The sequence below is a fragment of the Aptenodytes patagonicus genome, chromosome 16 (assembly GCF_965638725.1).
Source record: "Aptenodytes patagonicus chromosome 16, bAptPat1.pri.cur, whole genome shotgun sequence".
NCBI classification, from domain to species: Eukaryota; Metazoa; Chordata; class Aves; order Sphenisciformes; family Spheniscidae; genus Aptenodytes; species Aptenodytes patagonicus.
In genome coordinates this window covers 6,365,101-6,386,929 of record NC_134964.1, presented here as the reverse complement: position 1 = coordinate 6,386,929, position 21,829 = coordinate 6,365,101, and the positions used below count along the sequence as shown (strand labels likewise).

The 21,829-nt window shown below is 55.6% G+C and overlaps 1 protein-coding gene and 1 long non-coding RNA gene across 4 annotated transcripts in view; both read left to right on the top strand.

The window, feature by feature from the left end:
• SLC39A11 (solute carrier family 39 member 11) overlaps positions 1-5,365 on the top strand; it is a 97,271-nt gene extending 91,906 nt beyond the window's left edge. For both annotated transcript variants that reach the window (XM_076353785.1, XM_076353784.1), the window contains exons 8-10: positions 2,043-2,141; positions 3,282-3,440; positions 3,608-5,365. In XM_076353785.1, the coding sequence (XP_076209900.1) occupies positions 2,043-2,141; positions 3,282-3,440; positions 3,608-3,686 (337 nt within the window). In that variant the 3' untranslated portion in view covers positions 3,687-5,365. The remainder of the gene's footprint in view (positions 1-2,042; positions 2,142-3,281; positions 3,441-3,607) is intronic.
• A 15,028-nt stretch (positions 5,366-20,393) lies between these two features.
• LOC143167767 (uncharacterized) overlaps positions 20,394-21,829 on the top strand; it is a 58,831-nt gene continuing 57,395 nt past the window's right edge. For both annotated transcript variants that reach the window (XR_012996592.1, XR_012996593.1), the window contains exon 1: positions 20,394-20,549. This is a non-coding gene — a long non-coding RNA (uncharacterized LOC143167767). The remainder of the gene's footprint in view (positions 20,550-21,829) is intronic.

Genomic DNA, 21,829 nt, shown 5'->3' with positions numbered 1-21,829 from the left:
GAGGAGCTCGCCACCCTTTCCGTACAGACCCCTCCATTCACACCTCCCTCTCCCACCCCATTAATTTGTTGTGGTCGGGGCCAGTAATAGCTGCTTTGTGCAAAGGCGAGGGAAGGAGGAAAAAAAACCCCACAGAAGGAAAAAAAAGCGCACAGACAGCGGCTCCAGTGTTTTCTAAAAGGGATGTTTTTCCCCCTCCGTTCTCTCTCTCTTTCCCTTGAATAATGTTTTTGATTGTAATAGCCTGTCCTGGTTAGGGAAACCCACAGCCTCTCCCCCTTCCCCTCCCCTCTTCTGTAAACCCTGGTAGAAGTTTAAACAACCTGGAGAGATTTTTCTCACCAGTCTTATTTTACTAATAGGAAACAAGTGTTTAAAGCAGCAAAGGGAGCTTTGAGCTGCTGGCAAAGGAATAACTGACCCTGCAGAGAGGCATTGGGGTCCCGCTCGGAGCTATGGGCTGGGGCAGGTCGCAGGCTGGTACCTCGCTTTGAGCCCCCCGGGACAGTCACAATCTCGGTGTCCCCCCAGGGACAGGCCATGCATGGCCAGCTCCACCGACACGCGCCAGCGAAGCCACGACAGGAGAAATGCTTCAACCATGGAACAAGTTATCGTTTGCTCTCGTGGAGCCGCTCAGCCTAAGGAGCCCATGCCATAAAAAACCAAGCCCCATTTGGTTTGGTGCTTGCAACGTTTTTGTTCCTTGAGTGAAGGAGAAAGCTCCATATCCCAATTTCCTGGTTTTCACCAAAAATCCAAAACTCCCGCTGAGCTGGAAGGGACCCTGGAGCGGAGGGGAAGGACCGTTCCCAAGGCTGGAGCAAATCCCGGCTGAGGATGGGTGATGGTGCGGGTGGGGGGTGCCGGGAGCAGCCTCTGCTCAATGAGGTGCTGGTGCAGGGAGCTGGGGCGCAGCTGCCTCCCCCGTAGAAGATCCGATAAACCCTCCCACTGCAGATCCAGATGTTGTGACCGCCAGCTGTTCGCAGAGCTATTTCCATTTTGGATAAGCTCCGGGTGATGTGGTGGTCCCACCACGGGGTTGCTGCGTGGGAGAGGCTTGGGCAGGAGCGCAGTGTGCAGGCGCAGGGTGCTCTGAAGGTGGGTGCTGAAATAGGTATCGGGTCTAAGTATCGAAGGGGAGAGTGCAAGCGAGGAGAAACCTCATCTAATTCTCTGCCCTTGAACATCCCTTCAAACCTCTCCTGTCTGTCCTTCAGTTGTCAACTCCAAGAGCCGTGTTTTCTGCCGCTGGGGACATGGGGCTTTACTTGGAGCGGTTCAAGTTCACCGTGTCTGCCTGCCTAACCCCCTTTTATCAGGCTTTTTATCTCTTGTGCCTGGAGAAACGGTCCTCACAGCAGCCTGCCTCCTCCTGCGCTACTTTACTGACAGACAGACCGGCTCTCTCCTCCGGCTGGTTTTGGCTCTGGAAGTACAAGTGCCGCCTTTCCATAGGATGCAAGAGGGGGGGGAAAAAGAGAGAAAGAAAGCAAAATCCTGTGGCTAAAATATACTTCTCTTCTGATGAGCCCCACGGCTGTAAGGCTTATGTAGGAGTGGTTATGGTTAAGGATGGTGCCGGTGAGAGCTGGGGCAGGTTATTGGAGAGGGACCGGCTGCCCCCCTGGGAGGGAGGAACCCCGACCCTCTGGGGGACCCGTGAGCCTGGGACTGCCCCAAATGCCGGGGTCCTGGGATGCTGCGGCTCCCGGGAAGCCTCGGGTTGGAAACGCCTCATGGGGCCTCCCTGGACAGGTCTCTTCTCCTCCATCTGGTCTCTGTCGCTCCCAGGGCTGGTGCTGAAGCTGATTAAATGCTGCAGAGCTCTTTGAAGATGAAGTTTGCTGTGTTCGTGTTAAATATTAGCATGACTAGCCCCAGGGCTAGCTGCACTTTTCTATTCAAAAGGCCTATCTTTAATAATGTCTTTTTTTTTTTTCCCCAGCTCCCAGCAGCCTACCCCAGGCTGTGCTTTCCGCCTAATATCTATATATATATATTTTTTAATATATATTTGTGCTTTTTTGTGTGGATAGGAACTTGGCAATCGGGATTGGGATTCAGAATTTCCCGGAGGGCCTGGCCGTCAGCCTGCCTTTGCGTGGCGCTGGATTTTCAACGTGGAAAGCGTTCTGGTAAGCCGAGCTCCTCTTTGCCTGTGGAAATGAGAGCCCTCTGCCAGCAGCTCCTGACGAGCGGGTGCCCACAGATTTCCTCCCTGTATCCATTTGCGTTGCTCCGTCATTGAGCTGCCCTTGGGACGGGCTTGCTCCAGACCTGCCGGGTCCCCTCCTGGCATCGCGGAGAGCTGCTGCTGGGAGCGCTGCTGGTTTCCAGCTTTGAGGAAGGGCGGTGAGCGCTGCCCTGCTCCCTCCACAGTGCCCGAGCTCAGGTCCGAGCCCCTGACTCCCAGGGGATGCCTCGGTGATCCTGGTGGGTCACGCCATCCCGCTTCAGCTGAGCGCCTGTGGTGAGCTCCCAGCTCCTGCACTAAACGTGGTTTGTTTGTTTGTTTTTTTTTTTTTAATTTTTATTTTGTTTCATTTTTTCTCTCACTTCACTCTGGGCTGGATTTCAAACCCACTTTTTATTTTTTTTCTTTTCCTTTTTCCCTGAGGTGAAAAAGCTAAGGGCATGAACCCTGCGAGCGCAGGGCTGCGTTCCTGCCTGTGCACGTGTGCTCGGCCGGGTGATGGATGGGAGGGCAGAGGGGCGGCTTGGAAACGGCTCCCGCCAAAGCTTTGTTTTCTTTTCCTCCCACCCACCTCCATTTCAGTAAGCGCAGCCGGTGCTGGGACTTGCACCGGGATTGCTGCTGCCGGGAAGGGAGTTCCCATGGTCCGGAGAGTTAAAACAGTCCTAGAGGGAAAGAAAGCGAGGGGGAAGAGCACAATTTCATCCTGGTTGAGGCTGTGGCCAGATGTCATCTTTGGGATTGAGCTATGCTGGTTGGAAACGTTTCCTCTCTTGACCCGTCCCTGCCCATGAGCTGGATCCCCAAATCCCGCAGAGCTCTTGGGGGAAGGAATCGGATTGTGCCTTAATTCCCTTCCTAGAAAAATCAGCTAGGTTAGGTCAAATCACCTTCATTGCCCGTTTAAAATAATCCAGGTGGCTTGGCTTGACATGGCCGGGTGGCCGACCTCCTCCCGGACACGGTGGCATTAGGGAGGACAGTGGGGATGGGGAGCTGCAGAGCCCCGGCAGCCCCGCGGGAGGGCTGTGCCGCCCCTCGCGCTGGGTCCCCGCTGGCTTTTAGTCTCGGTCTTTTGCAGGTACGGGCAGCTGAGCGGCATGGTGGAGCCCTTAGCCGGCGTCTTCGGTGCCTTCGCCGTGGTGGTGGCAGAGCCTCTCCTCCCCTACGCCTTGGGCTTTGCAGCTGGAGCAATGGTCTACGTGGTGATGGATGATATCATCCCTGAGGCACAGACCAGGTGAGACCCCCTCGGTGACCACCACTAAAGGCAGATAGACACGGGGGGAAGCGCAGAGGACTCTGGAAGATCCCTTCCCTTGCCCGGATGAGGAAGCAGCGCTTCCCTCATCCAAAAAGCCGGTCCTGGCTCCTAGGAGCTCACGCCCTTCCCTTTTCTCCCTGCAGTGGCAACGGGAAGCTGGCTTCCTGGACCTCGATATTAGGATTTGTGGTGATGATGTCCCTGGACGTTGGGCTCGGGTAGGGCAGCGCACTGCTCCCCAGGAGAAGACTTCAGAGCAAACTGAGTGGCGGCGTTTGGAACTGGACATGCGTTATCCTCTAGACTTTTTTTGTATATATATTTTTTTTGGATCTGGTTTGGTGTTGATTTCCTATAATTTTATATCTCTTCCTCCCCTCCAACGTCATGTCGATGGTTTTCAAAGCACAAATACGGGTGGTTCCTCGCAGGTCCTGGTTTCCTTTCGCCACCAGATTTTCTTTTCCTTTCGGGAGGGTTGTTGGACGACGCGTCGGCTGGGCTGCAGGTCACCCTGTCCTTTCCCTTCCGCGCTGGGCTGGTTTCTCTGAGTCAGGTCGCTCTGGGTTTTGATCATCTTTGTTCTGTAGAAGATTAGAAATTCACTGTCGCGTGTTTAAGCTGGTCTGTGGTTAAGTACCAAGGCATTTGAATGGAGTAAACTCCTTACGGAGTCTCGATTTCCACACTGTTTTCGAAGGGCAGGTGGAAGGCATTAGGGCTAAGGTAACACGTACAGCACTGCGGGACCGCAGGTCTCGTGTATCCTGCTGGTCCTTGGGAATGTTTTAGGGTGTTAGTTTTGATGGATGCGAATAGTCCAGGCAAATAAAAATGAATTTTCTCGGGATCTCTGCAAGAGGGAAATGTCATCTTTTCCTAAATTTATCTCCTAAGCGGAGCTTTGTTCCAATGCATTGTGTCCAATACCTCGAGGTTTTCTCTGAAGAAAAAACCAAACAAACAAGAGAGAAGAATATTTGTGTTTTCTAGCATGTACTCTTTGAAATGGCAAGGTGTGGTCATCCACGTCGTCGATGATGTGCTGCCTGACTGGTGTACAGCAGGATGCGTTTCCACGTGGGCCCATGACTCTGTCTGGCCTTACCGAGCGATTGCTGGTTTACGGCTGCTGGTTCCAATGGTTCATAACTCCCCGAAGAGCCGACGCAGGTTTTTCCCGGTGGTGGCCCTGGTCGCACTTCACCCCGCAGAAGAGCTCAGAGCTGAGTCAGGACCTGAGTGTGCCGGGAGCTCTCGTCTTCCTGAGCAGCAGCAGGATGAAATAATTCATCAGAGTGAATTAGTTATCCTACCTGAAGAGCCAGAAACATGCACCGCGTGTACCTGCCCCTTCACCCTCTGCTTTTCAAGCATCTCTTGTTGAACGGCCATTCCTGAGCAGGCAGGATTAGTCCCTTCCAGGCTGAGGAGCGAGCCCTGCCTGTCCCTCCCTGTGCCTGGTGCATGCTTGAGCGAGGAGCAAAATGCCGAAGTCGGAAGGATGCTGCAAACCACACCTCCCTCTTCGCTAAGGATACTTCTGTCTTCAGTAAAAAGGGGTTCATTAGACCCTTCAGCGGGTATAACTGGATCGCCTGGCTGCTGCCTGCATCTCAGTCCCTCCGCAGCCACGGGGCTCTTGGGGGAGCGGGGCTGCGAGCGTGGGGGGTCACGGACCATCATTCGGTCCTGCCGGAGAAGCTGCAGGAAGGGCAGCCAAAGGGAACAGTCTTGAATAAACTTAAGCTAGAGCCATGCATTTTTGTTTGGTTCTTTTTTTGGTTGGATTTCATTTGTACTTCATTTGTGTGTCACTCTGGATGATACAAAACTACTGTTTGCCAATGGATTTGACCTTTTAACTGTGATTGGTTTCAATAAATGGGAAATTCAGAGTTTGCACTGATTTATTTTAATGCTGTAAAGCCGTACCTTTGCTTCTCCTCCCTCCATTCCGCTACGTTTCTTTTCTCCAGCTTAATTGTTCCTGGCTTGTCAAAGGTCCTTCCTCTCAACCAGGAAGGCAGCCTCTTTGGGGAAGAAAAAAAAGGGAAAAAAAAGCCAAAGAAAGGTGGCTTTGCAGTGCCTCATCCAGGCACCCGTGAGTGTGTTTTAGTGTTCACTGGGTTTGCTGCAGCCGACCCGCTCACCCCCAGGTCCAGTGCCTGACACTGGTTCATGCCTTATGACTCAGAAAAAAGCAACCGCAAGAAATCCCTGGGGAAAAAAAAAAAGCAGCTCTGCCTGCACGGACCTGGGGGTGCAGGTGCTGCGGTCGCACATGGGGGTGTACACACACACACACACACACACACACAGAGGTGCTGTCCCTGGTTCGGCTCAGCCCCGGGGCCAGCCGCAGGGGTGATGCTCGATTGGGGCAGCCCAGAGCGCTGCTGTCCCAGAGGATGGGGATGGGAAGGGGGACCCGACCTTCCCCGGGATCGGCGGAGATGAGCCGGGTCTCTCCAGGCACAGGGGAAATTTGGGGTTACGGCCCTCAGCGGGAAAAGCGAGGGGTGTCAGGACCCTCTTTTTAAAACCAGCGGGTGAGAGCTGTCCCTGCCATCCTGGGGCAGGAACGGGCAGGGAGAGGGAAGGGACCTGCCCACGGCCAGGAACAAGAGCCCTGCGGCCAGTGTCTCCTTCCCGGTGCCACCAGTGGAAAGGCTGGGCGATCTCCCACTGCTCTTCACCTCATTTCTAGACACACTAGAAGTGTTTGTAAACCTTTTAGCCCTCTGTTTTCAGCCGAAAGCCTTCGCCTGAAACTTAAAAACCTCAGGGGTGTCCACGGGTCGGGATTCCTCGCAGACTGCTGGTGATATTTTCTTACTTGATTTCTGGCGTGCGGTGTAAGTTGGTACAAAAAACCACATTATACATTTAAAGGCAGCCTTGTAATCAGATTGCTGTGAGATAATATCACGTAAAGCATTTAATCCTGCTTAGATGTAGCCGGCCGAGATAATTATGTATATTGGACCCCTAGGAAGCGAATGGGGAGGGTGATGCAGAAAGCACATACGAAAATCCTTCTTTTCTGTTTGTACCCTAGAGGTGAATGAAATTATATATCTGTTCCTTGGTATGACTGAACAACTGGCTGGGGGCCAGGCCTGAAATTACCCGTGGAAACAATAGCTGTCAATGAAAAGGTGGAGTTTGGAGCAAAGGCAATATAAACACACAGCCAAGCCCCACAAAATGGAGACGGGCTCTGCTCGTCGGCCGGGAGGAGCCGGCTCTCGTGCAGAGACCGAGCTGGAGGGAAAAGAGGAAAGTTATCCCGTGGTTGCAGCTGGGTCTTGGGAGACCGGGGTGTGCTTGGCCCCAAACCCTTGCCAGCATGCAACTGGGGCTTTGCCCTCCCGGGGGGGCTCTGGCAGCGATGTGGTCCCCCCCCATCATCGGCAACGGCCGCTGAGCCCCCTCGGTAAAGCTGTCCTGTGTCTTTGCCTCTGTGAAATGGGGAGAAGCCCCTGACCCGCAGCACAGAAGGATGTACGCTCATGGTGAGCACAGGGTGGGGGGTGGCTGTCTTTCCATCCTTTTGATGGGTGACGGTCAGCCTTCGGAGGGGCACAGCGGTGCCTGGACCAGTTTGAAATGTCCTTTTAGCCCCTTACAAGTGTAATATTAAATTGTAGCATCAACGCTGGTGATTTCTCCCCCCCTATTAATTTTTCAGTAAAGCCTCACATACACAAAAACTTTAGATTCTTGGGTTTTATCTTAAAACGGTAATAACTTTTTGCATTGGCTGGAGGAAAACTTAAAGTGTGACTCCCCTCCATCCAAAAGCCTCAAACCCCAAAAGGTAAAGGGAAAGATCTTTCCCTAAACAGCGCGTGTATGTGCTTTTGCAACGGGGTTTAAAAATAACGCAAAACCCGGTATAAGTTTGTGGCCTGTTTCCTGATGCTTTTGTGGATGTTTTGGGGTTTTGCAAGCCCTGCTAATGACCGAGGGTGACCTGAGTGCTTAGCTGAGAACTTGAAAATCCCCCAATTCTTCACAGCCCCGGAGGTGGCTGCATTTGGCAGCGGGCGAAGCTCGGAGGCGGTTTGGCGCTGCTTGTGCAAGCACGCGTGCCCCGGGTGTGGAGCTGGTGCTTGGAGAGCTTTGCCAAGCAAAGTTGCTGCGAAAAAGCCCAGCAATGCAGCGCCGGGTGTATTTTGCTGTTTTCCTTGTGCTTTTTTTTCTTTCAGAGGCTGAATCACCGAGACGCCTTCCGGCGGGACGGCTGTGGGCACGGCACGCAATCGGGCAGTTAATGGCTGGCAAGAAGACGGTGGAGGAGTCCACGGGGAAACTCCTCTGCAACCAGGAGAGCTGCCCGGGACAAGCGTTGAGTTGTGCTTATGGCTAAGTGGTGGATGGAGAGGCTGCTGATAGCTCGGGTGTGCGGCCCTCTACGCGTGTTTGCCAGGGGATTAGGGCTTTGGAGAGGGGATTATTTGGGGCTGTGAGCGCGTAATGCAAAGTGTTGGGCTTCTCCCTTCGGGGATGTGGCTGATCCATCCCGCCCGGAGCTGCGGTGTAAGGAGAAATCGCTGTCCCCTTTGCTCCGGGCAAATCCCACCTTACTCCCTGCCTCCGTGTGATGCCAGGCAGATCCCGGCGGGTGTCAGGGCGGCACGTGGCGGGCGTGAAGGTTGGCACCGCGGCACAATGCCTGCTCAGCTGCCGCTCTTCCCTCCCCGGCAGCTCCTTCCCCCTGCCCTGCTCCGCTCTTTCCCAGCTGGGGAGAGCGCGGTGAAGGGCCACGGTTATGGTTGCGCAACCGGGGCAGGGAAAGCACCCCTTTCCCCGCGCCGGCGTGACACGGCTCACGTCGCCCCGTGCGCAGTGCCGTGAGTCAGGGAGCAGGAATGGGCGGGTAGGCCCTCCGCGGGTGCTGGGTGCTCGCCGGCCCGCGCCGGGGTGCTGGGGAAGGCAAAGGCGGCTGCGGTTTGCAGGGCTGGGCGGGGACAGAAAAACCCCAAGCGAGGGCTTTGCACGCAACCGAACAATAATCCCATTATTAGGGCCCATGCCATCAAACAAAACACGGCACAAAACATTACTCAGGCTTGCAAGATGTGCGCCCAGGGTAGATCGTAGCACCTGAGTCATTGCTTATAAAGGAATGGATTTCACCTCCCTCCCCTCCCCTTAGGAAAGAAACAATTCAAACCTTAAGACAAAATGACTTCTATTCTTTGTACGTGGACTTTGTTGTACTTGGCAACGAGGCTGCAATTAAAATTGAGAGACTCTCTCTCGTGCGCACACACGCAGGCTCTCGGCTTCGAGCTCGAGAGCAAACATACGGCTCCTCTTCCTGCTCAGAGTTTGCTCGGGCGCCCCAAGCCCATCGTGCTGGCCCTGGCCGTGCCACATTGCCTTGCTTCATCCCCAGCGTGGACCCCCCCAACATTAGGAACAAGTGTGGTTCTGGGGGACCAGCGGGAAGAAGAGAAATTATGGCTCGGGGTGCCCTTTTCTTAGGGCAGATGTTATGGGGTCATTGAGTTTCCAGTGGAGATTTAATGCCAGTCTCTCTTTTTAGGTATATATTGGCACGCCCTAAGTACGTGTATTTAGTCTTGCATAGCCAACTAGCCCTCAAAAAGCTACGTGCTCGTGTCTGTGCTGGGTTGCTGGGACCGTAGCTCATGGATGATCCCCTGGTTGCCTTTCTCCTGGTTGCTTTACTTAAAAACCCCTTCATTTCAGCTGACCGCTAGAAAGGTGGTGACTGCGGAAAGGTTCCTCTCTGCTGTCTCAGAGGTACGTTCTCCATGCGGTTTCTTATGTGTTGTGTGAAGTGGGAAAGTTCGACACGAGGGTGAAATGCCATTGGTCCAGCAATGGCTCCGCTGCAAATTCTTCCATCTGGAGGGTTGTTCCAAATGGGAAAAGAGGGAAAATTACACACTGTGGGATCTGCATATTGCACAGCTCCAATCTTAGTACCTCTTTTCTTGTTTTAAGGCTTTTACAGTGCAAAGGGCAGTTGTTTGTGCAAAAACAGGGAGAAAATATTCTTAGTATGCCCTTGGTTGAGATTTCTGGGATATATTTCTGTGCCTTATAATCCTACGAGGGGGTTCTTGACAGCAGGAAACTGAGCCTGAAGGTTTATTTTAATATAGTCTTACAAAACGCTGATGATAACTAAAAAGCTTTTGTGTCCAGAGCTGGTTTGCATGGAGAAATTGTTTAAATCTCTCTCTTGCTGTTGCCTTCTCATGTTCTTACAGGAACAACAAAAGCATTACAGACCCGACACACGCTCGCTCCCCATCTCGTCTCATACAATCCTTCTGCTGTGCCTGAAGCAGAAAACAAAACCACCGCTCCAAAACCCGTATGAAAATAGGAGGGAAGAGAATGGCCTGGATCTACTTTCCTTTTACTGCAAAATAATTTCCCTGCCATAAAATTACCAGCGAGAGCCAAGGGAAGATTAGGTCATAGGGAAAAATGCCGGTTGGGAAACAATGGAGGGAGGTGCTGGTAACGGCCGGGGTGTGGGACTCCCCGCTGCCCTGGGCTCCCCCCAGGGACCCCCACCTCTGCCAGGACCCCAATCTCTGCCAGCCGCAAGCCCCAGCGCTGCTCCCCCAGCTCCGCACAGGATGGGCAAAAGGCTTCAGCATCCCCAGCCCTTTTTATTTCCCAAGGTTAAAATGACAGCGAGGGCTGGAGCATCCCAATTTCTCCCGACCTGGTGTTTCAGTCTGGGCTGGCAGCAGGGGCGGGTGTGAGGTTGGACTCGGAGCACGAAGCAGCATCTCACAATGTGCTTTGTTTTCCCCCTTCCTTTCCAGGCCGTAATTTGTCCTGGAGCTGCTCTGCCTCCATCCCTACCAACTGGCTTGGCTCTGCCAGCAGATGAACAAACCCGCCGGGGGGGTTTAGGCGTCCTTTTCCCTGAATCCGGAGTCGCTGGTGTGTCCCTGGAGGTCAGAGACCCCCGGGAATTTGGGGGAGATGTCTTAAAACTTGCCTTGGTGCAGGTTTCATAAAAGCCTTCCAGTGCCCTCCAGTTGTGGGTGGTGGCTGCCTGCACCACGGAGAAAAACCTTTCCGAGACCAGGGATACAAATCCAGACAACAAGGGGGCCCCGGGGCCTCACAAGTCATTAAACAAATTAAGTTATTTAGAACAAGGAGGCCCAGGTGACTGAGTGTGAAAGCCCCCGAGGCCTCGGTAATTGCTGTGTAAAGGCAGCACTGGTGGGTGGAAAGGAGACAAAGAGACTTTGGGGGATTTTTCCTCCCAGCCGGTTCCCCTGGCCCAGCCGGCAGCGTGCTGCTCCAGCCTGGTTTGGCTTTGTGGGACGCTTGGGGACTCGGCCACGCTGGCACTGGAAGCCCGGGCTGGGATGCCTGAAGTGATGCTGCGGTCCAGCGAGGTGCTGTCCTGTCCCTCGGCTTAGGGATGGGGCAGAGGGAGAGACACCCCCCCCCCCAGCCCTCCCAAGTGTGCTTCATTTCTTTAAATGGGCCTTGGCTCCAAATCCCCTGAGGTGTTTCATTGCCTCTGAGGCTGCTCCTTCCTCTTGCTGCTTCCAGAGGCTCAGAAGAGGCCGGTGAGCAAAAGGGATTTTTTTTTTTTTTTTTTTTGTTCCTTGTGCAAATCTTTTTCCCTTCTGCTTTGTGCAAAGGTGAGCTGAGAGTCCACCTCCACACCAAACCACCAGCACGGTGTATCTTAACCAGAAAAAAATAGAGGAGGTGCTGCCTTTCCTTTCCTTTCCTTTCATCCAAGGAAAGATGCAAAATTCCCAAACTCAGCTGCCTCTTAATTTCCATGGTTAGACGCACGCTGTGCTCAGACAAGATGACAAGCTGATAAGGTGGAGCGTTGCAATCTCCCTTGGCGAGCGGGAGCAGGATGCTGCGGCTTGGGAGCTGCGGGAGGGAGCGGGAGCCTCCGCCGGGTGTGGGGACCCCCCGCTTCCAGCTTCCCCAAGCCCCACGTGCTCGGTGCTGGCCGCGTAGCACAGGCTGGGCATTCATTTCTTAAGGACATCAACCTTTCAGGTCCCTTTTAATTATTATTTGATCAGCGCTTCTTAAATCCAGAAATCTGAAAATACCAGCGGGAAACACCACCTTCTGCCGCAAAGCTGCGAGCCGGGAGGGGACGATATCCCTTCCAGAGCCAAACGCGGAATATTTAATCGCAATTATGTAATTCGGCCAGGACCAGCTCCACGGGGCTGCTTAGCACCGCCTGCCTTTGCTTGGGCATGGCTGGGTTGGGCTGAGAAACCCTATTTGTGAAGGGTTCAGACGCAGTGAACACAGAGGGATCCCTGCAGGGTCTCGGGCTGCTGTTAACGCAGCGAGCCACCCCGCACGGCATGGAAAACGCTGGTGAGACCCGAGAAGAGGTCTGAGGTTCCTCCTCTGGTGGGGGTGGCTTCTCTCTCGTCTTTTTTTTTCCCCTCCCCCTCTCCTTGAAGCTCTCCAAAACAAGTGCTGTTTTATTGCAGATAATTTACCAGCTGCACAAAGGCTGCCTTGTACCGCTGAGCTCCAGATGTTTAACATTTCACAAAAAAACTAATCATAAGGTACCTGTTTCACTGGAGCACCAGCTGACCTGGATGGGGAGAGAGCTGCCTTCCAGTCTTTGCCTTGCCTTTCACAGGCAGCTGCTGGCAGATCCCAGCCCTCGAGAGAGCAGATAATACCTGGTGCATTGTAGGTGACTCGGAGTCACGGTTCGTGCTGCGCTTGTTTGGGGCGCGGGGGCTGCGGAGCAGGGCCAGGGCGGCTTTGCCCGAGATGTGCTTGGCAGGAGCGGCTGCAGAGGCTGCTGCCTTTTGCTAAATCCTTTTGCAGGGGCTCTCTGGAGCGGATCAGCCTCCGACGGCTCTGTTGGAGGATGCCTACAGGTAGGGCCACAGGTAGGAATATCTGCTTCCCACCTGTGGCCCCTGCTCGTGGGAAATGGGCATCTCCGGGATGGGAGATGCTGCCTCAGCAAGAGCAGCATGTGCTGCAAGGGGCTCCAGGGAGAAGAGCTGGAAAGGTTCATACCAGGGATTTTGTTGGCCCTGGGGATGGCGGTCTGCAGGTCTGGGTTGTCCCCAGGGACTCTGGCACAGCCCCAGACGTCCGGCTGCTCCGCACGGTGAGAGCATGGCCCTGTGCTGAGGCTGCACAAGGATCCCCGTGCCACTGCCCTCGCCGTGCTGCCGCAGTGCCGGAGGTGCTGGGCTCCTCCACGAGAAGGTGGCCCCAGGCCCCTGCTCTCAGCTCGGGACGGATCCTGCAAAGTCCTGAGGGCTGCGGTCCTGTGGGAGAGCAGTTGCCTGGCTCTGCTCCATCCCCACCCCATTCCTTTGACTGCAATCCCTTAATTGTTTCAAAAAAGCACATGACAAAAGGCAGGGAGATAATTACAGTCCCTTGCCCCCCCCTTATCTCTGGGGAGAGTGTGTTGGGCAAATAGAAAACAGAGAATAAATTCTGGCGGTGGCCGAGGCTCTGAGGACCGGGCTCTGAATGGCAGGCAGGGCTGATTTACTGCCGTTGTTTGCAGCTATGTTCAGCGTTTTATTGCAACTATAATTATTGTTCTCTGTCAAGATCTCGTGGAGATGTCAGGCTGGCACCAGCCGTTCCCCACTCCCCCGCTCCCAAGGGCTGGGCAGGCAGGGCTGCTCCCGGCGCATCCCACCTTGGCAGAGGAGGGCAGGCGATGCTGCCCAGTGTCCCCAGGCGCTTGGGGACACGCTGGCTCCCAGCAGGCAGCGACCCTCCGCCTTGCCATGGAGCTGCCATGCTCATCAGCGTGTGTTTCTGGGATGGGGAGCCGTGCTGCCTTCCTCCCCAAAACCCATGGCTGGGGGCTGTGAGAAATGAAGGCGCAAGGTGCAGCCAGCCCCGGGCTGCGGGTCCCCCTGTGCCCTGGGGAAGTATTTTCTGCGAAGGGTTATGGTGGAGGGGGCAGGCGAAGGAGGTGGTGACGGCCAGGGGAGCATCTAGTCTCATGTGGACAGGGCAGAATCCAACCCACCCTTCGGCTGGATGCGGCATCTCATCTTTAAGATCCAGCATGAGAACAAGCGATCACTCCGCGGTGGTGGAGGTGGAAACCCAAGCGTATGCGTGTGCTGGGGAGGCAGGAGGAGACCTGCCCATCCTTCTCGCCTGCCAGAAGGGATGCTTCGCCGCGGGACAGCGGAGCGGGCGAGCGGCTCTCCTGGCAGCTGAGAGGCCTCGGGAGTGGACCGACCCACTGGAAAGTGCTCCCCAGCCAAAGCAGCCCCTCATTCTCATGCAAAACGTGCAAGGGGGGAGGGAATGAATCCCTCCATTGGGGAGCAGAGCCGGGCAACTTCGCCGCAATGAAGTAATCCTCCCCCGGCACCCCGAGCATATAAAGCACCGCGGAGCACAAGTGCCTCTCTGTCCCGTCTCTTTCTTCTCTTTCCCTTTAATACTCTTACCCTTTTGTCCCCATACGTTTACTCTCCATGTCATTGTCCCCTTCTGCTCCGTTAGCTGGCTGCCCATCGTGGCCGGACCCTCTGCCTTGGAGGTGCTCACAGTGCCACCTGTTTTCCCCACTTTATTTTCCAGGACACCTGATGTATTTATTTTCTTTCATTTTTTTTGCCTCTGGTTTAGGGTCTATTAAGTTTACTCCTTCTTCCCCTGCCCTGGGAGACCCAGTTAATGAGTAACCATAGTGTGCTTGGAGGCAGCTGTCTCAGACAAACTGACGGAGACTTTTTTGGAGCTGCATAAGGGAACGTTTGTTCTGCAGCTTCTCAATAGATCCTTGTGCAGGAGGCAAGAAGTGTGGGGAGAGAAAGAAAGAGACACTAAATCACTGGACTCCTTGAAAATCTCGCTGCGTGTGTGTGTGTTTTTATTCCTTTTTATAATAGATGTTAGATGAGTCACCTTTTCGAGTTTCAATAATGAATTTGTCTTCACAATGGAGCACACAATGTACTTTTTAACAGTGTTTCAGCTTTAAAGTTCTTTTTAAGTAACTTAAGTATAAAACACACAGCCTATATATACACTGGCATGGGGTTAGCGTCACATGAGCGTGGATTTTCTTTGTCCCAGTCCCAGCGCAGAGCAGATTTTTCTCTTACGGTTCATAATTTTACCTGTTCCCTTCCTTTGCTTTTGTTATATGGAGACGTTTGGGGCGGGGGGGGGTATCAGATCTTTGCCATCTGGGTTAAAAGCTGTTTTGTCTTCCCTAGGATGCCTGGCTGACGGGCCGGGTAGGAGATGGAGGCCCGTGTGCCGTGGAGGAGAGCAGACTGGGCGAGCGGGTCCTGTGCCCCAGATCTCCTGCGTGACCTTGGCAATGGCATTTAAACCTCTCTTCCCTGCTTTGATTTTGTCACTACGCAAACAGGTGACGGATGTGCCTTTTCTCATACCTGCAGCGGCTTTTTGCTTCCTAGAGTGCCGGGAAGCTTGTGGAGGGTGGATGGGACGTTGTGAGCAGGCAGAAAGCCGCGGGAGCCAGGTACCGAATTGCTCCTGGTTGCCTTGAAATGTCTCTCCCTCTCTCTGTGGTTCCCTAATTCTTTGGTTCATGTCAACCTTTGAGTTTCTCGTGGCCAGCTGTGCACCTCGCAGGGCCTGTCGTGTGCTTGCAGGGCTTGCTGTGTGCTAGGGAGCATCACACCGACCAGCCAATGTCCCCAGGTGGCTCAGGTCACAATCCCTGCTCCTGGTCCCCGCAGCTGGACTGGGACATTCTTGCTTTGCAGCTCAGTGCTGTGCTCTCACTCTTGCCCTGGGGTCCTGGGCATCCCCTGTGCCGCCCCCCACCCACCCCGGCACGCTGAGGGGGCAGGATGGGGCAGCCTGGCCCGGCATCTCCTGTCTGTTGCGTGGTGCGAGCGCTCCAAGCCCCCATCACCCGGCCAGCTGCAGCACCTCTTACATATCAGGACCAGTGATGGTAGTGAGATCCTTCACGTGTTCCTGCTCTACACTTGCTTGGGGCAAGCCCCCCCGTGTGCCGTGGCCCCCGCATCGCTCAGCATGGCTTTGCAGCTCGCAGACCTCAGCCCGTGAGCAAAGCACGCTCACGCTGTCAGTGGCTGTACAGAGGGGAAAGGAGTGTTTCCCAAGGTGTAGCCGTCCTTCCCTGATGGCTCCCCGCAGCCTCTCGGCTGCTTTCGGGGACAGCTTTGCTCCAGCTCCCTCCGAGGAGGTTTCCCACCGCTCTTGCGGCTGGACGAGGCAGCCGGAGCGTGCGGAGCGGTGCCCGTGCTGGAAGCAGCCCGTCCTTCCCAGGGACCTGCCGGCCTGCGCTTGTGGTCCAGGCTGCGATCCAGCACCGGGGAGAAAACTGAAAACATGTAACCACACTTTTCCTCCTCTTTTACAAAACCTCAGGTTTTGGTTTGTTTTTTTTTTTTTAAACTTTGGGATTGGTTCAAGTTTTGGGTAAAGATTCAGGTTGTTTGTGTTTTACCTGAAACACAGCTCCCCGTTCCCTGGAGCAACGGTTCTTTATTGGCTCTTGCAGACACTTGGCACTCTCAGCGCATGAAATAAAAAGCTTTTTGTTCCCATATTTCAATATATTTATATATATTTAACTGGTTTGGAGAGGGTATTTGAAGGTCAGAGGACTCTCAGAGGTTACCATGCTGGCCAGGCCCTGGGAACAGCCATCCTGTGGGAACTCGTTCCCAGCTCCCCTTTCCCGAATCTCTTTATTTTGCCAATGCTGGTGCCCATCACTAAATGCTCTTTTTTTTTTTTTTTTTTAAAATCAACAACAAAGTCCACGGTGAACTTTATAGATGTGCCATTCACAAACTGGCGTGGTAAAAGCAACACGACCTCGGGCTGTGAACCCAACCGTGCTGCCGAGAAGGTGTTTGTACTAACAAAACTTTTACAAGAATAAGCAGTTTTTCGGGCTCCACCCTCCCACGAAAGGCTGGTGCAGCTGCACGTTAGGGCAGACGGGCTCCAATCGCCTCGTGGTGCTTCCCCTGGTTGTCTGAAGGAGTCAGCAACCCAATTCTTTCTCCTTGCCAAATACCGACCATCGCAATTCAGTATCCCGAGGATATTTTCAGCTGGAGAAGAATCAGTGCCCGTCCATCCTCCCGGTGGTATTTCAGCCCCGTTCGGCGGCGTAGGTGTGACGCAGAGACCCTAACCCCAAAGCCAGCCCCGGAGCAAGGAGCAGAACTTGCCTCTCCAGCAAAACCCTCTTCCCTTTCCATTTGCCGTTGCGCTGAGGATTTCCTCTGCTTAAAAGCTTTCACAAAGCAACTCAGAGACAGTGTAGCCAGGGGCGGCAGGCAGTTTTGCCCTGTGTTCGGCAGCCCTTGGACCAAACTGCCCTGTCCTCCTCCCCAAGGAGCGCCCCAAGTCCCTGCCCTCACGGGATAAAGGATGCTTTCAGCTGCTCTAAGCGGATCTGCTGGGAAACCACCCATTTTCTGAGACTTGGAAACATCTGGTTGACATTTGTACATCCACAGGCTCTTGTGTAATTATCCTTATTACCTGATCTACATGCACTTTATCTTGTTTTATGGGCAATTCTGCTCTCCCTCCCTGCCCGCACCACCCAACACCATCACATAAGCACCCGGGCCGCTTTCCTAATTAAAACACTGTGCTTTCTTCCTCGAGCTCAGGTCTCCCCTCCCCATCTCAGCAGTGGCTGAGGAATGCGAGACAGGAATGCTGTCCTCTCGTAAGGAGCCGGGGAAGCAGGGGGGCGGCTATCACTTAAAAACAATGTCTTTGTGTTTCCAGCCGGCTGTAGTCACGCAAGGCCGTGCCCGGGTGCGCACGGCCACCCGCCCCGCGCCTGCTCGCCTGCTGCCTCACCTGGTACCGACACGGCAGAGTTCAGCATCTTCCAAAACCTTTTACCATCACGTCATATTCTTGCAAAACCAGGGCTGGGAGCATCCCATAAATCAATGCCAAGCTCCTCTGTGAATGAGTAGCTCACCTTTTCATTTCCATTCCTTCCTCAGACCGTCCTCGGAGGCCGGCTGGGGGTCTCTGTGCAGAGCAGAGGTACTTCACCGGGACCTGGATGCTTTCCACGGTCCTTTACGCTGGTCAGACATTGCCGGCAAAAGCCTGTGGAGCCGCGGCAGAGCCTTACAGCGCTGCGAGTCGCTTCGGGTGATGATGTCTAACAGCACCGTGTCCTGTGGGCACGTGGCTCTGAAAGAAATGCCCCTAGAAAAGGGAGCAAAGCTTCTTAAGGAAGTTATAAAAATGGTAATTTGCCTTCTGAAATCCCGGGCCATCCAACCACACAGCTCTGTGCTCCCAGCCTGTGCCCAGCCAACAGGAGCCCTTTGGAGGCCAGTTCAGGTCTATGTTGGGTCAGCAAGAGCCTTTCCATTGACTCCAGCGAGCTTTGGGTCTCATCCTGCCCGTGAGCATCACAAGGCCAAGTGGTCCCATCCTACCCAGCGTGATGGGTCTTTGCTGCAAAGCGGCTGGGCCAGTTCCGCATCCCTGTGTCTGTCTGTCCATCTGCAACCCAGTCCTGGGTTTATGGTCTGAGCCGCTTTTGGGGGGGGGGTCCTGGCTCAGACAGGTGAGGGACAGCGCGCTGGACCTTGGCACGTCCAGCACCTCCCACCCCGCTATAAATACCAAATTAGCATCTGCCATTTTTGGCGCTGATGCTATTATTTTCCACGCTCATTAGCCGCTCCTGAGGTTTCTCACCTAGTGCCCAGGGCAGGCTGCCTGCCTGTGTTTCTCATTTGCTGGTTCAAGTCTTGCCACATTTGGGAAGGTGCAACCTCTTACGGGTGAAGGATTCCTAAAAGCAAAGGGAAGCTGGAGCCAAGCGGGGCTCCGGAGGGGAGGGGAGGGGAGGGGAGGGGAGGGGAGGGGAGGGGAGCAGGCAGCTCTTCTCCACCAGTGACTCAGAGGCAGAGTGGCGAGCGTCTGCTCACACGCAGCCAGCCGGAGGAAAATAAGCTCCATCATTTTACTGACTGGCGAGAAAAGGGGGAAGAAGGGAGCAGCCAAGTTTCTGTGCTTGAATAAAAGCAGCGGAGCTCTCGGAGGCTGGAATCAGGACTTTCCTGCCACTTCTCAACAGCGAAGGATCGTCAGACAGACAGTGCTGCACTCTCTCAGGCCCTGAAGCTGCAGAGACTTGCAGAGGCGCAGCGCCAGGCTGGCACAGGCAGCCCCCGTGGGCCGGCGAACCCCGCGGGAGCAGGGCCCGGAGCCCGGCTCCTCCGCACGAGCATCGCCCCACCAGCTGAGGGACGGGGACAGGATGGCTCAGGGGGACACGCGGGGGCTGCGGCAGACCCCGGCATCGGCGCGTTCTCCCAGCTCTGCTCTTCGCTGCGAGTCGCGCTCTGGCGCTTGCCAAACAGGTTTTAATTTCCAGAACATGGGTATGAAAAAGCAAGACAACCCCCTCCTCCACAGCACTAAATTTTTTTTTTTCTTTTTAATATACCATAAACGATGACCTTTTACCTCCTTAAGAAGGCAGCCAACACAAGCACAACAATGTGATTTGTGCAGCATTTCAGTTGCGGTTTCTTCAAGAAATTCATCTGGTCTCGAAGCAATTAAGGGAAGGGAAGCATTTCCACTCCGGCTTTGGGCCCTGAAAACCTGCCAGGAGGGCTTTTTTTCCCTTCCCCTTCGCTCTCCCTCTTTCTACCCCAGCCCCCCTTGCTCACTTGTCCCAGAAAACTTCTGCGGTTTCACTTCGGCAGCTCTCCTGAGTGCGTGAGGATAAATCCCCACCCCGGTGCAGGTGGGAAGATGCTGGATCTGGGTCCCTGCTCCTGCACAGCTGACGGGGTGGGACATTGCCCACCGGGAGCTGAGCCCAGTGGCCAGCCAGATGAGGGGCACACAGGATCATCTCCCCTGTCCAGCACCTTCTCCACCCTCTCCCCTGCCCAAAATTCAGTCGTCCCTCTGGCAGAGGGGCTGTGCCTGGAGAGGGCACCGGGTGCGGTGGCGTTGGCCCTGCCGTTGCCACCTGCCTTGTGGCTGATGTCTCCGTTAGGGCATTTCCCTGCGCTGTACAAACCCCTGGACGGAGTCAAAAGCGCGCGGGGTTCGTAAAGCAGCAGGGAAATGTGGGACACGGCCCTGTCCCGTGAGGACGTACGGGTAACTTTGCCTGGCCTGAGCGTGCTTGCAAGAATGGGCCTTAAATTAGCCCCGAAGTCAACAGCACAGTTAATTGCTCATTCATGCCACAGATGGGTTAATAATTAAGTTAAATTAATAATTGGGACAATAATTAAACTGAACAATAACCAATACAGGGGACAATTGAAGTAATCGGTCTTCGTGCTAAGTATTTGGTGGGGTTACTCATTTACCCAGCAGTTTACGGGATGGATTCTGCACTCGGCCGGTTTGACGTCAGGCCGGCTCTGCCGCGCCACGGCGGGATGCGACTTCTGGAGTCCCGTGAACCGCGGGGCTTTTCCAGGCGAAACCACCGGCTTTTCCCTCCCGGGAACCGCGGAGAGCAGGGGGGGTCCCGGTGACGAGCAAAACCGACCGCGACCCTGCCGCCTCCCCGGGGCCTCCCCCACCGCCTGCGCCGTCCCCTCCCCGCGGCGGGCCGGGACGGACTGACGGAGGGAGGGACGGAGGGAGGCGGCTCCCGGCCCGGGGGGGAGGAACTACAAGTCCCGTGAAGCCGCGCCGCCCGCCCGCCGGAGCGGGGCTATATAAAGGGGGAATGGCCCGGCCGCCGCAGTCGGAGCATCCCTGGCCGCGGCGGCGCCGGTCCTGTCCCCCCGCCCCGGCCACCTGCGCGCCCCGGGGCCGGCTCCTGCACCGGCAGCTCTGGAGACATCCCCGCCGGCAGCCGCCTCCCTCGGTGGCGGGGGGCTCCTCTGCGCCGGGGGGGGGGGGGGGGGCGTGGGAGCGGGGCCGTGCCGTGCCGTGCCCCGACCCCCGGAGGGGAACGTGGATATGGAGGAGGAGGAGGATGATGATGCCGCTCCCCGCGCCGGGGGGGCCGCGGCCCCGGGAGTGTTTCGGCGCTGGCAGGCGCAGCGGGGGGAAGCGGCTCGGAGGCGGCAGCGGCGCGGCCCGCCGGAGGTAGGTGTCCTGCTCAGCCCGGGGGGGGGGGGGGGAGAATGGGGTACGGGGGGTCGAGGCACCTCCGCCCTGCACTTGCTCCTGCCGCGGCCCTTCCCGGTCCCGTTACTCGGCGCGGCCCCCCCGGGGTGGTGGTGGTGTGTGTTTACGGGTGCTCCTTAGGGGTCCCGGCACGGGGGGGCTGAGCCCTACGTGGCTGGGCGGGCTGCGGGCCCCCCCCCCGCTCCCCGGTGCCGGCACCCCCCGCCGCTCCCCGTGTCGGCGCCCTCCCCGTACCATCCGCCCTTGTGTCCCGCCGGGTACGGGCCGCCCCCCCCCCCCCCCCCCCGGGACGAGGGGGCTCCGGCCCGGGGATGCTCCTCGTCCGGGGGTCGAGCGCGGAGGGGAGGGTGAGCGCCCGGTCCCGGCTAGCGGAGAGAGGGAAGGATTCCTCTTCTCTAAGAAAAAACTGTGTGGATGTTATTTTTCTTCGTGGGTTTTTTTTTTTTGGGGGGGGGGGGAACGGCACGACTTTTCCTTTCTCCTCTCGTGGGAAAACCTTGTTAGAAAGGCTCGCAACGGCTCCGTGCGCCCTGGGCAGGTGCCCGGCCGAGGTGATGGGCGAGGTATGGCCCTGGGGAGCCGGCAGCCCCTCTGCAGCCCCTTCCCCTGCTCTGCTGGGGGCCCGAGGGGTCTCCCCAGCCTTCGGTGCTGTCTGGCATGAGGCCGGCAGCGAGGAACACTTGATCGGGGTTGGTGATGCAAGGTATCTGTGATGCACAAGAGCACTTTTGTGTGAATTCTGGAAAAATATGAATGACTCCCTTATTTTGCTCGCTACAACAAAAAGACCACACCAGTCTAGACCTGCAACCAATAACACACATGAAAATTAGTGCTGTCTGCTCCGAGGGACCCAGCGCGTTGAGGACAACACCAGCCCTTCCAGCGTGCGAGCCTGCTGATCCGTACGGAGGGCGAGGGATGCTTGTTTGGGGAAAGGATGTTTGAGGTTACTTTGATATAAACAAGAGAAGCTTTTATTGCCCAGACATTGTTAGTGTTGCTCTCTGCTGGCTTGGAATGTGTTTCCTCTGAAGGATTTTGAGACTAGAGGAATTGCTCAGCTCTTTTGCTAATTGAGACATCTTTTTATAATCACGGTCACAGCTGGTGGGATGAAAGCGGGGGGAAAAGGCTGGTGTGCAGTGACTCAGGCCTTGGGAAGAAGCTGCATCTCGGTTTGCCTGGCACTGTGAAGGGGAGATTCCAGCTTGGAGGCTGGAGCAGCGTATGCAAGG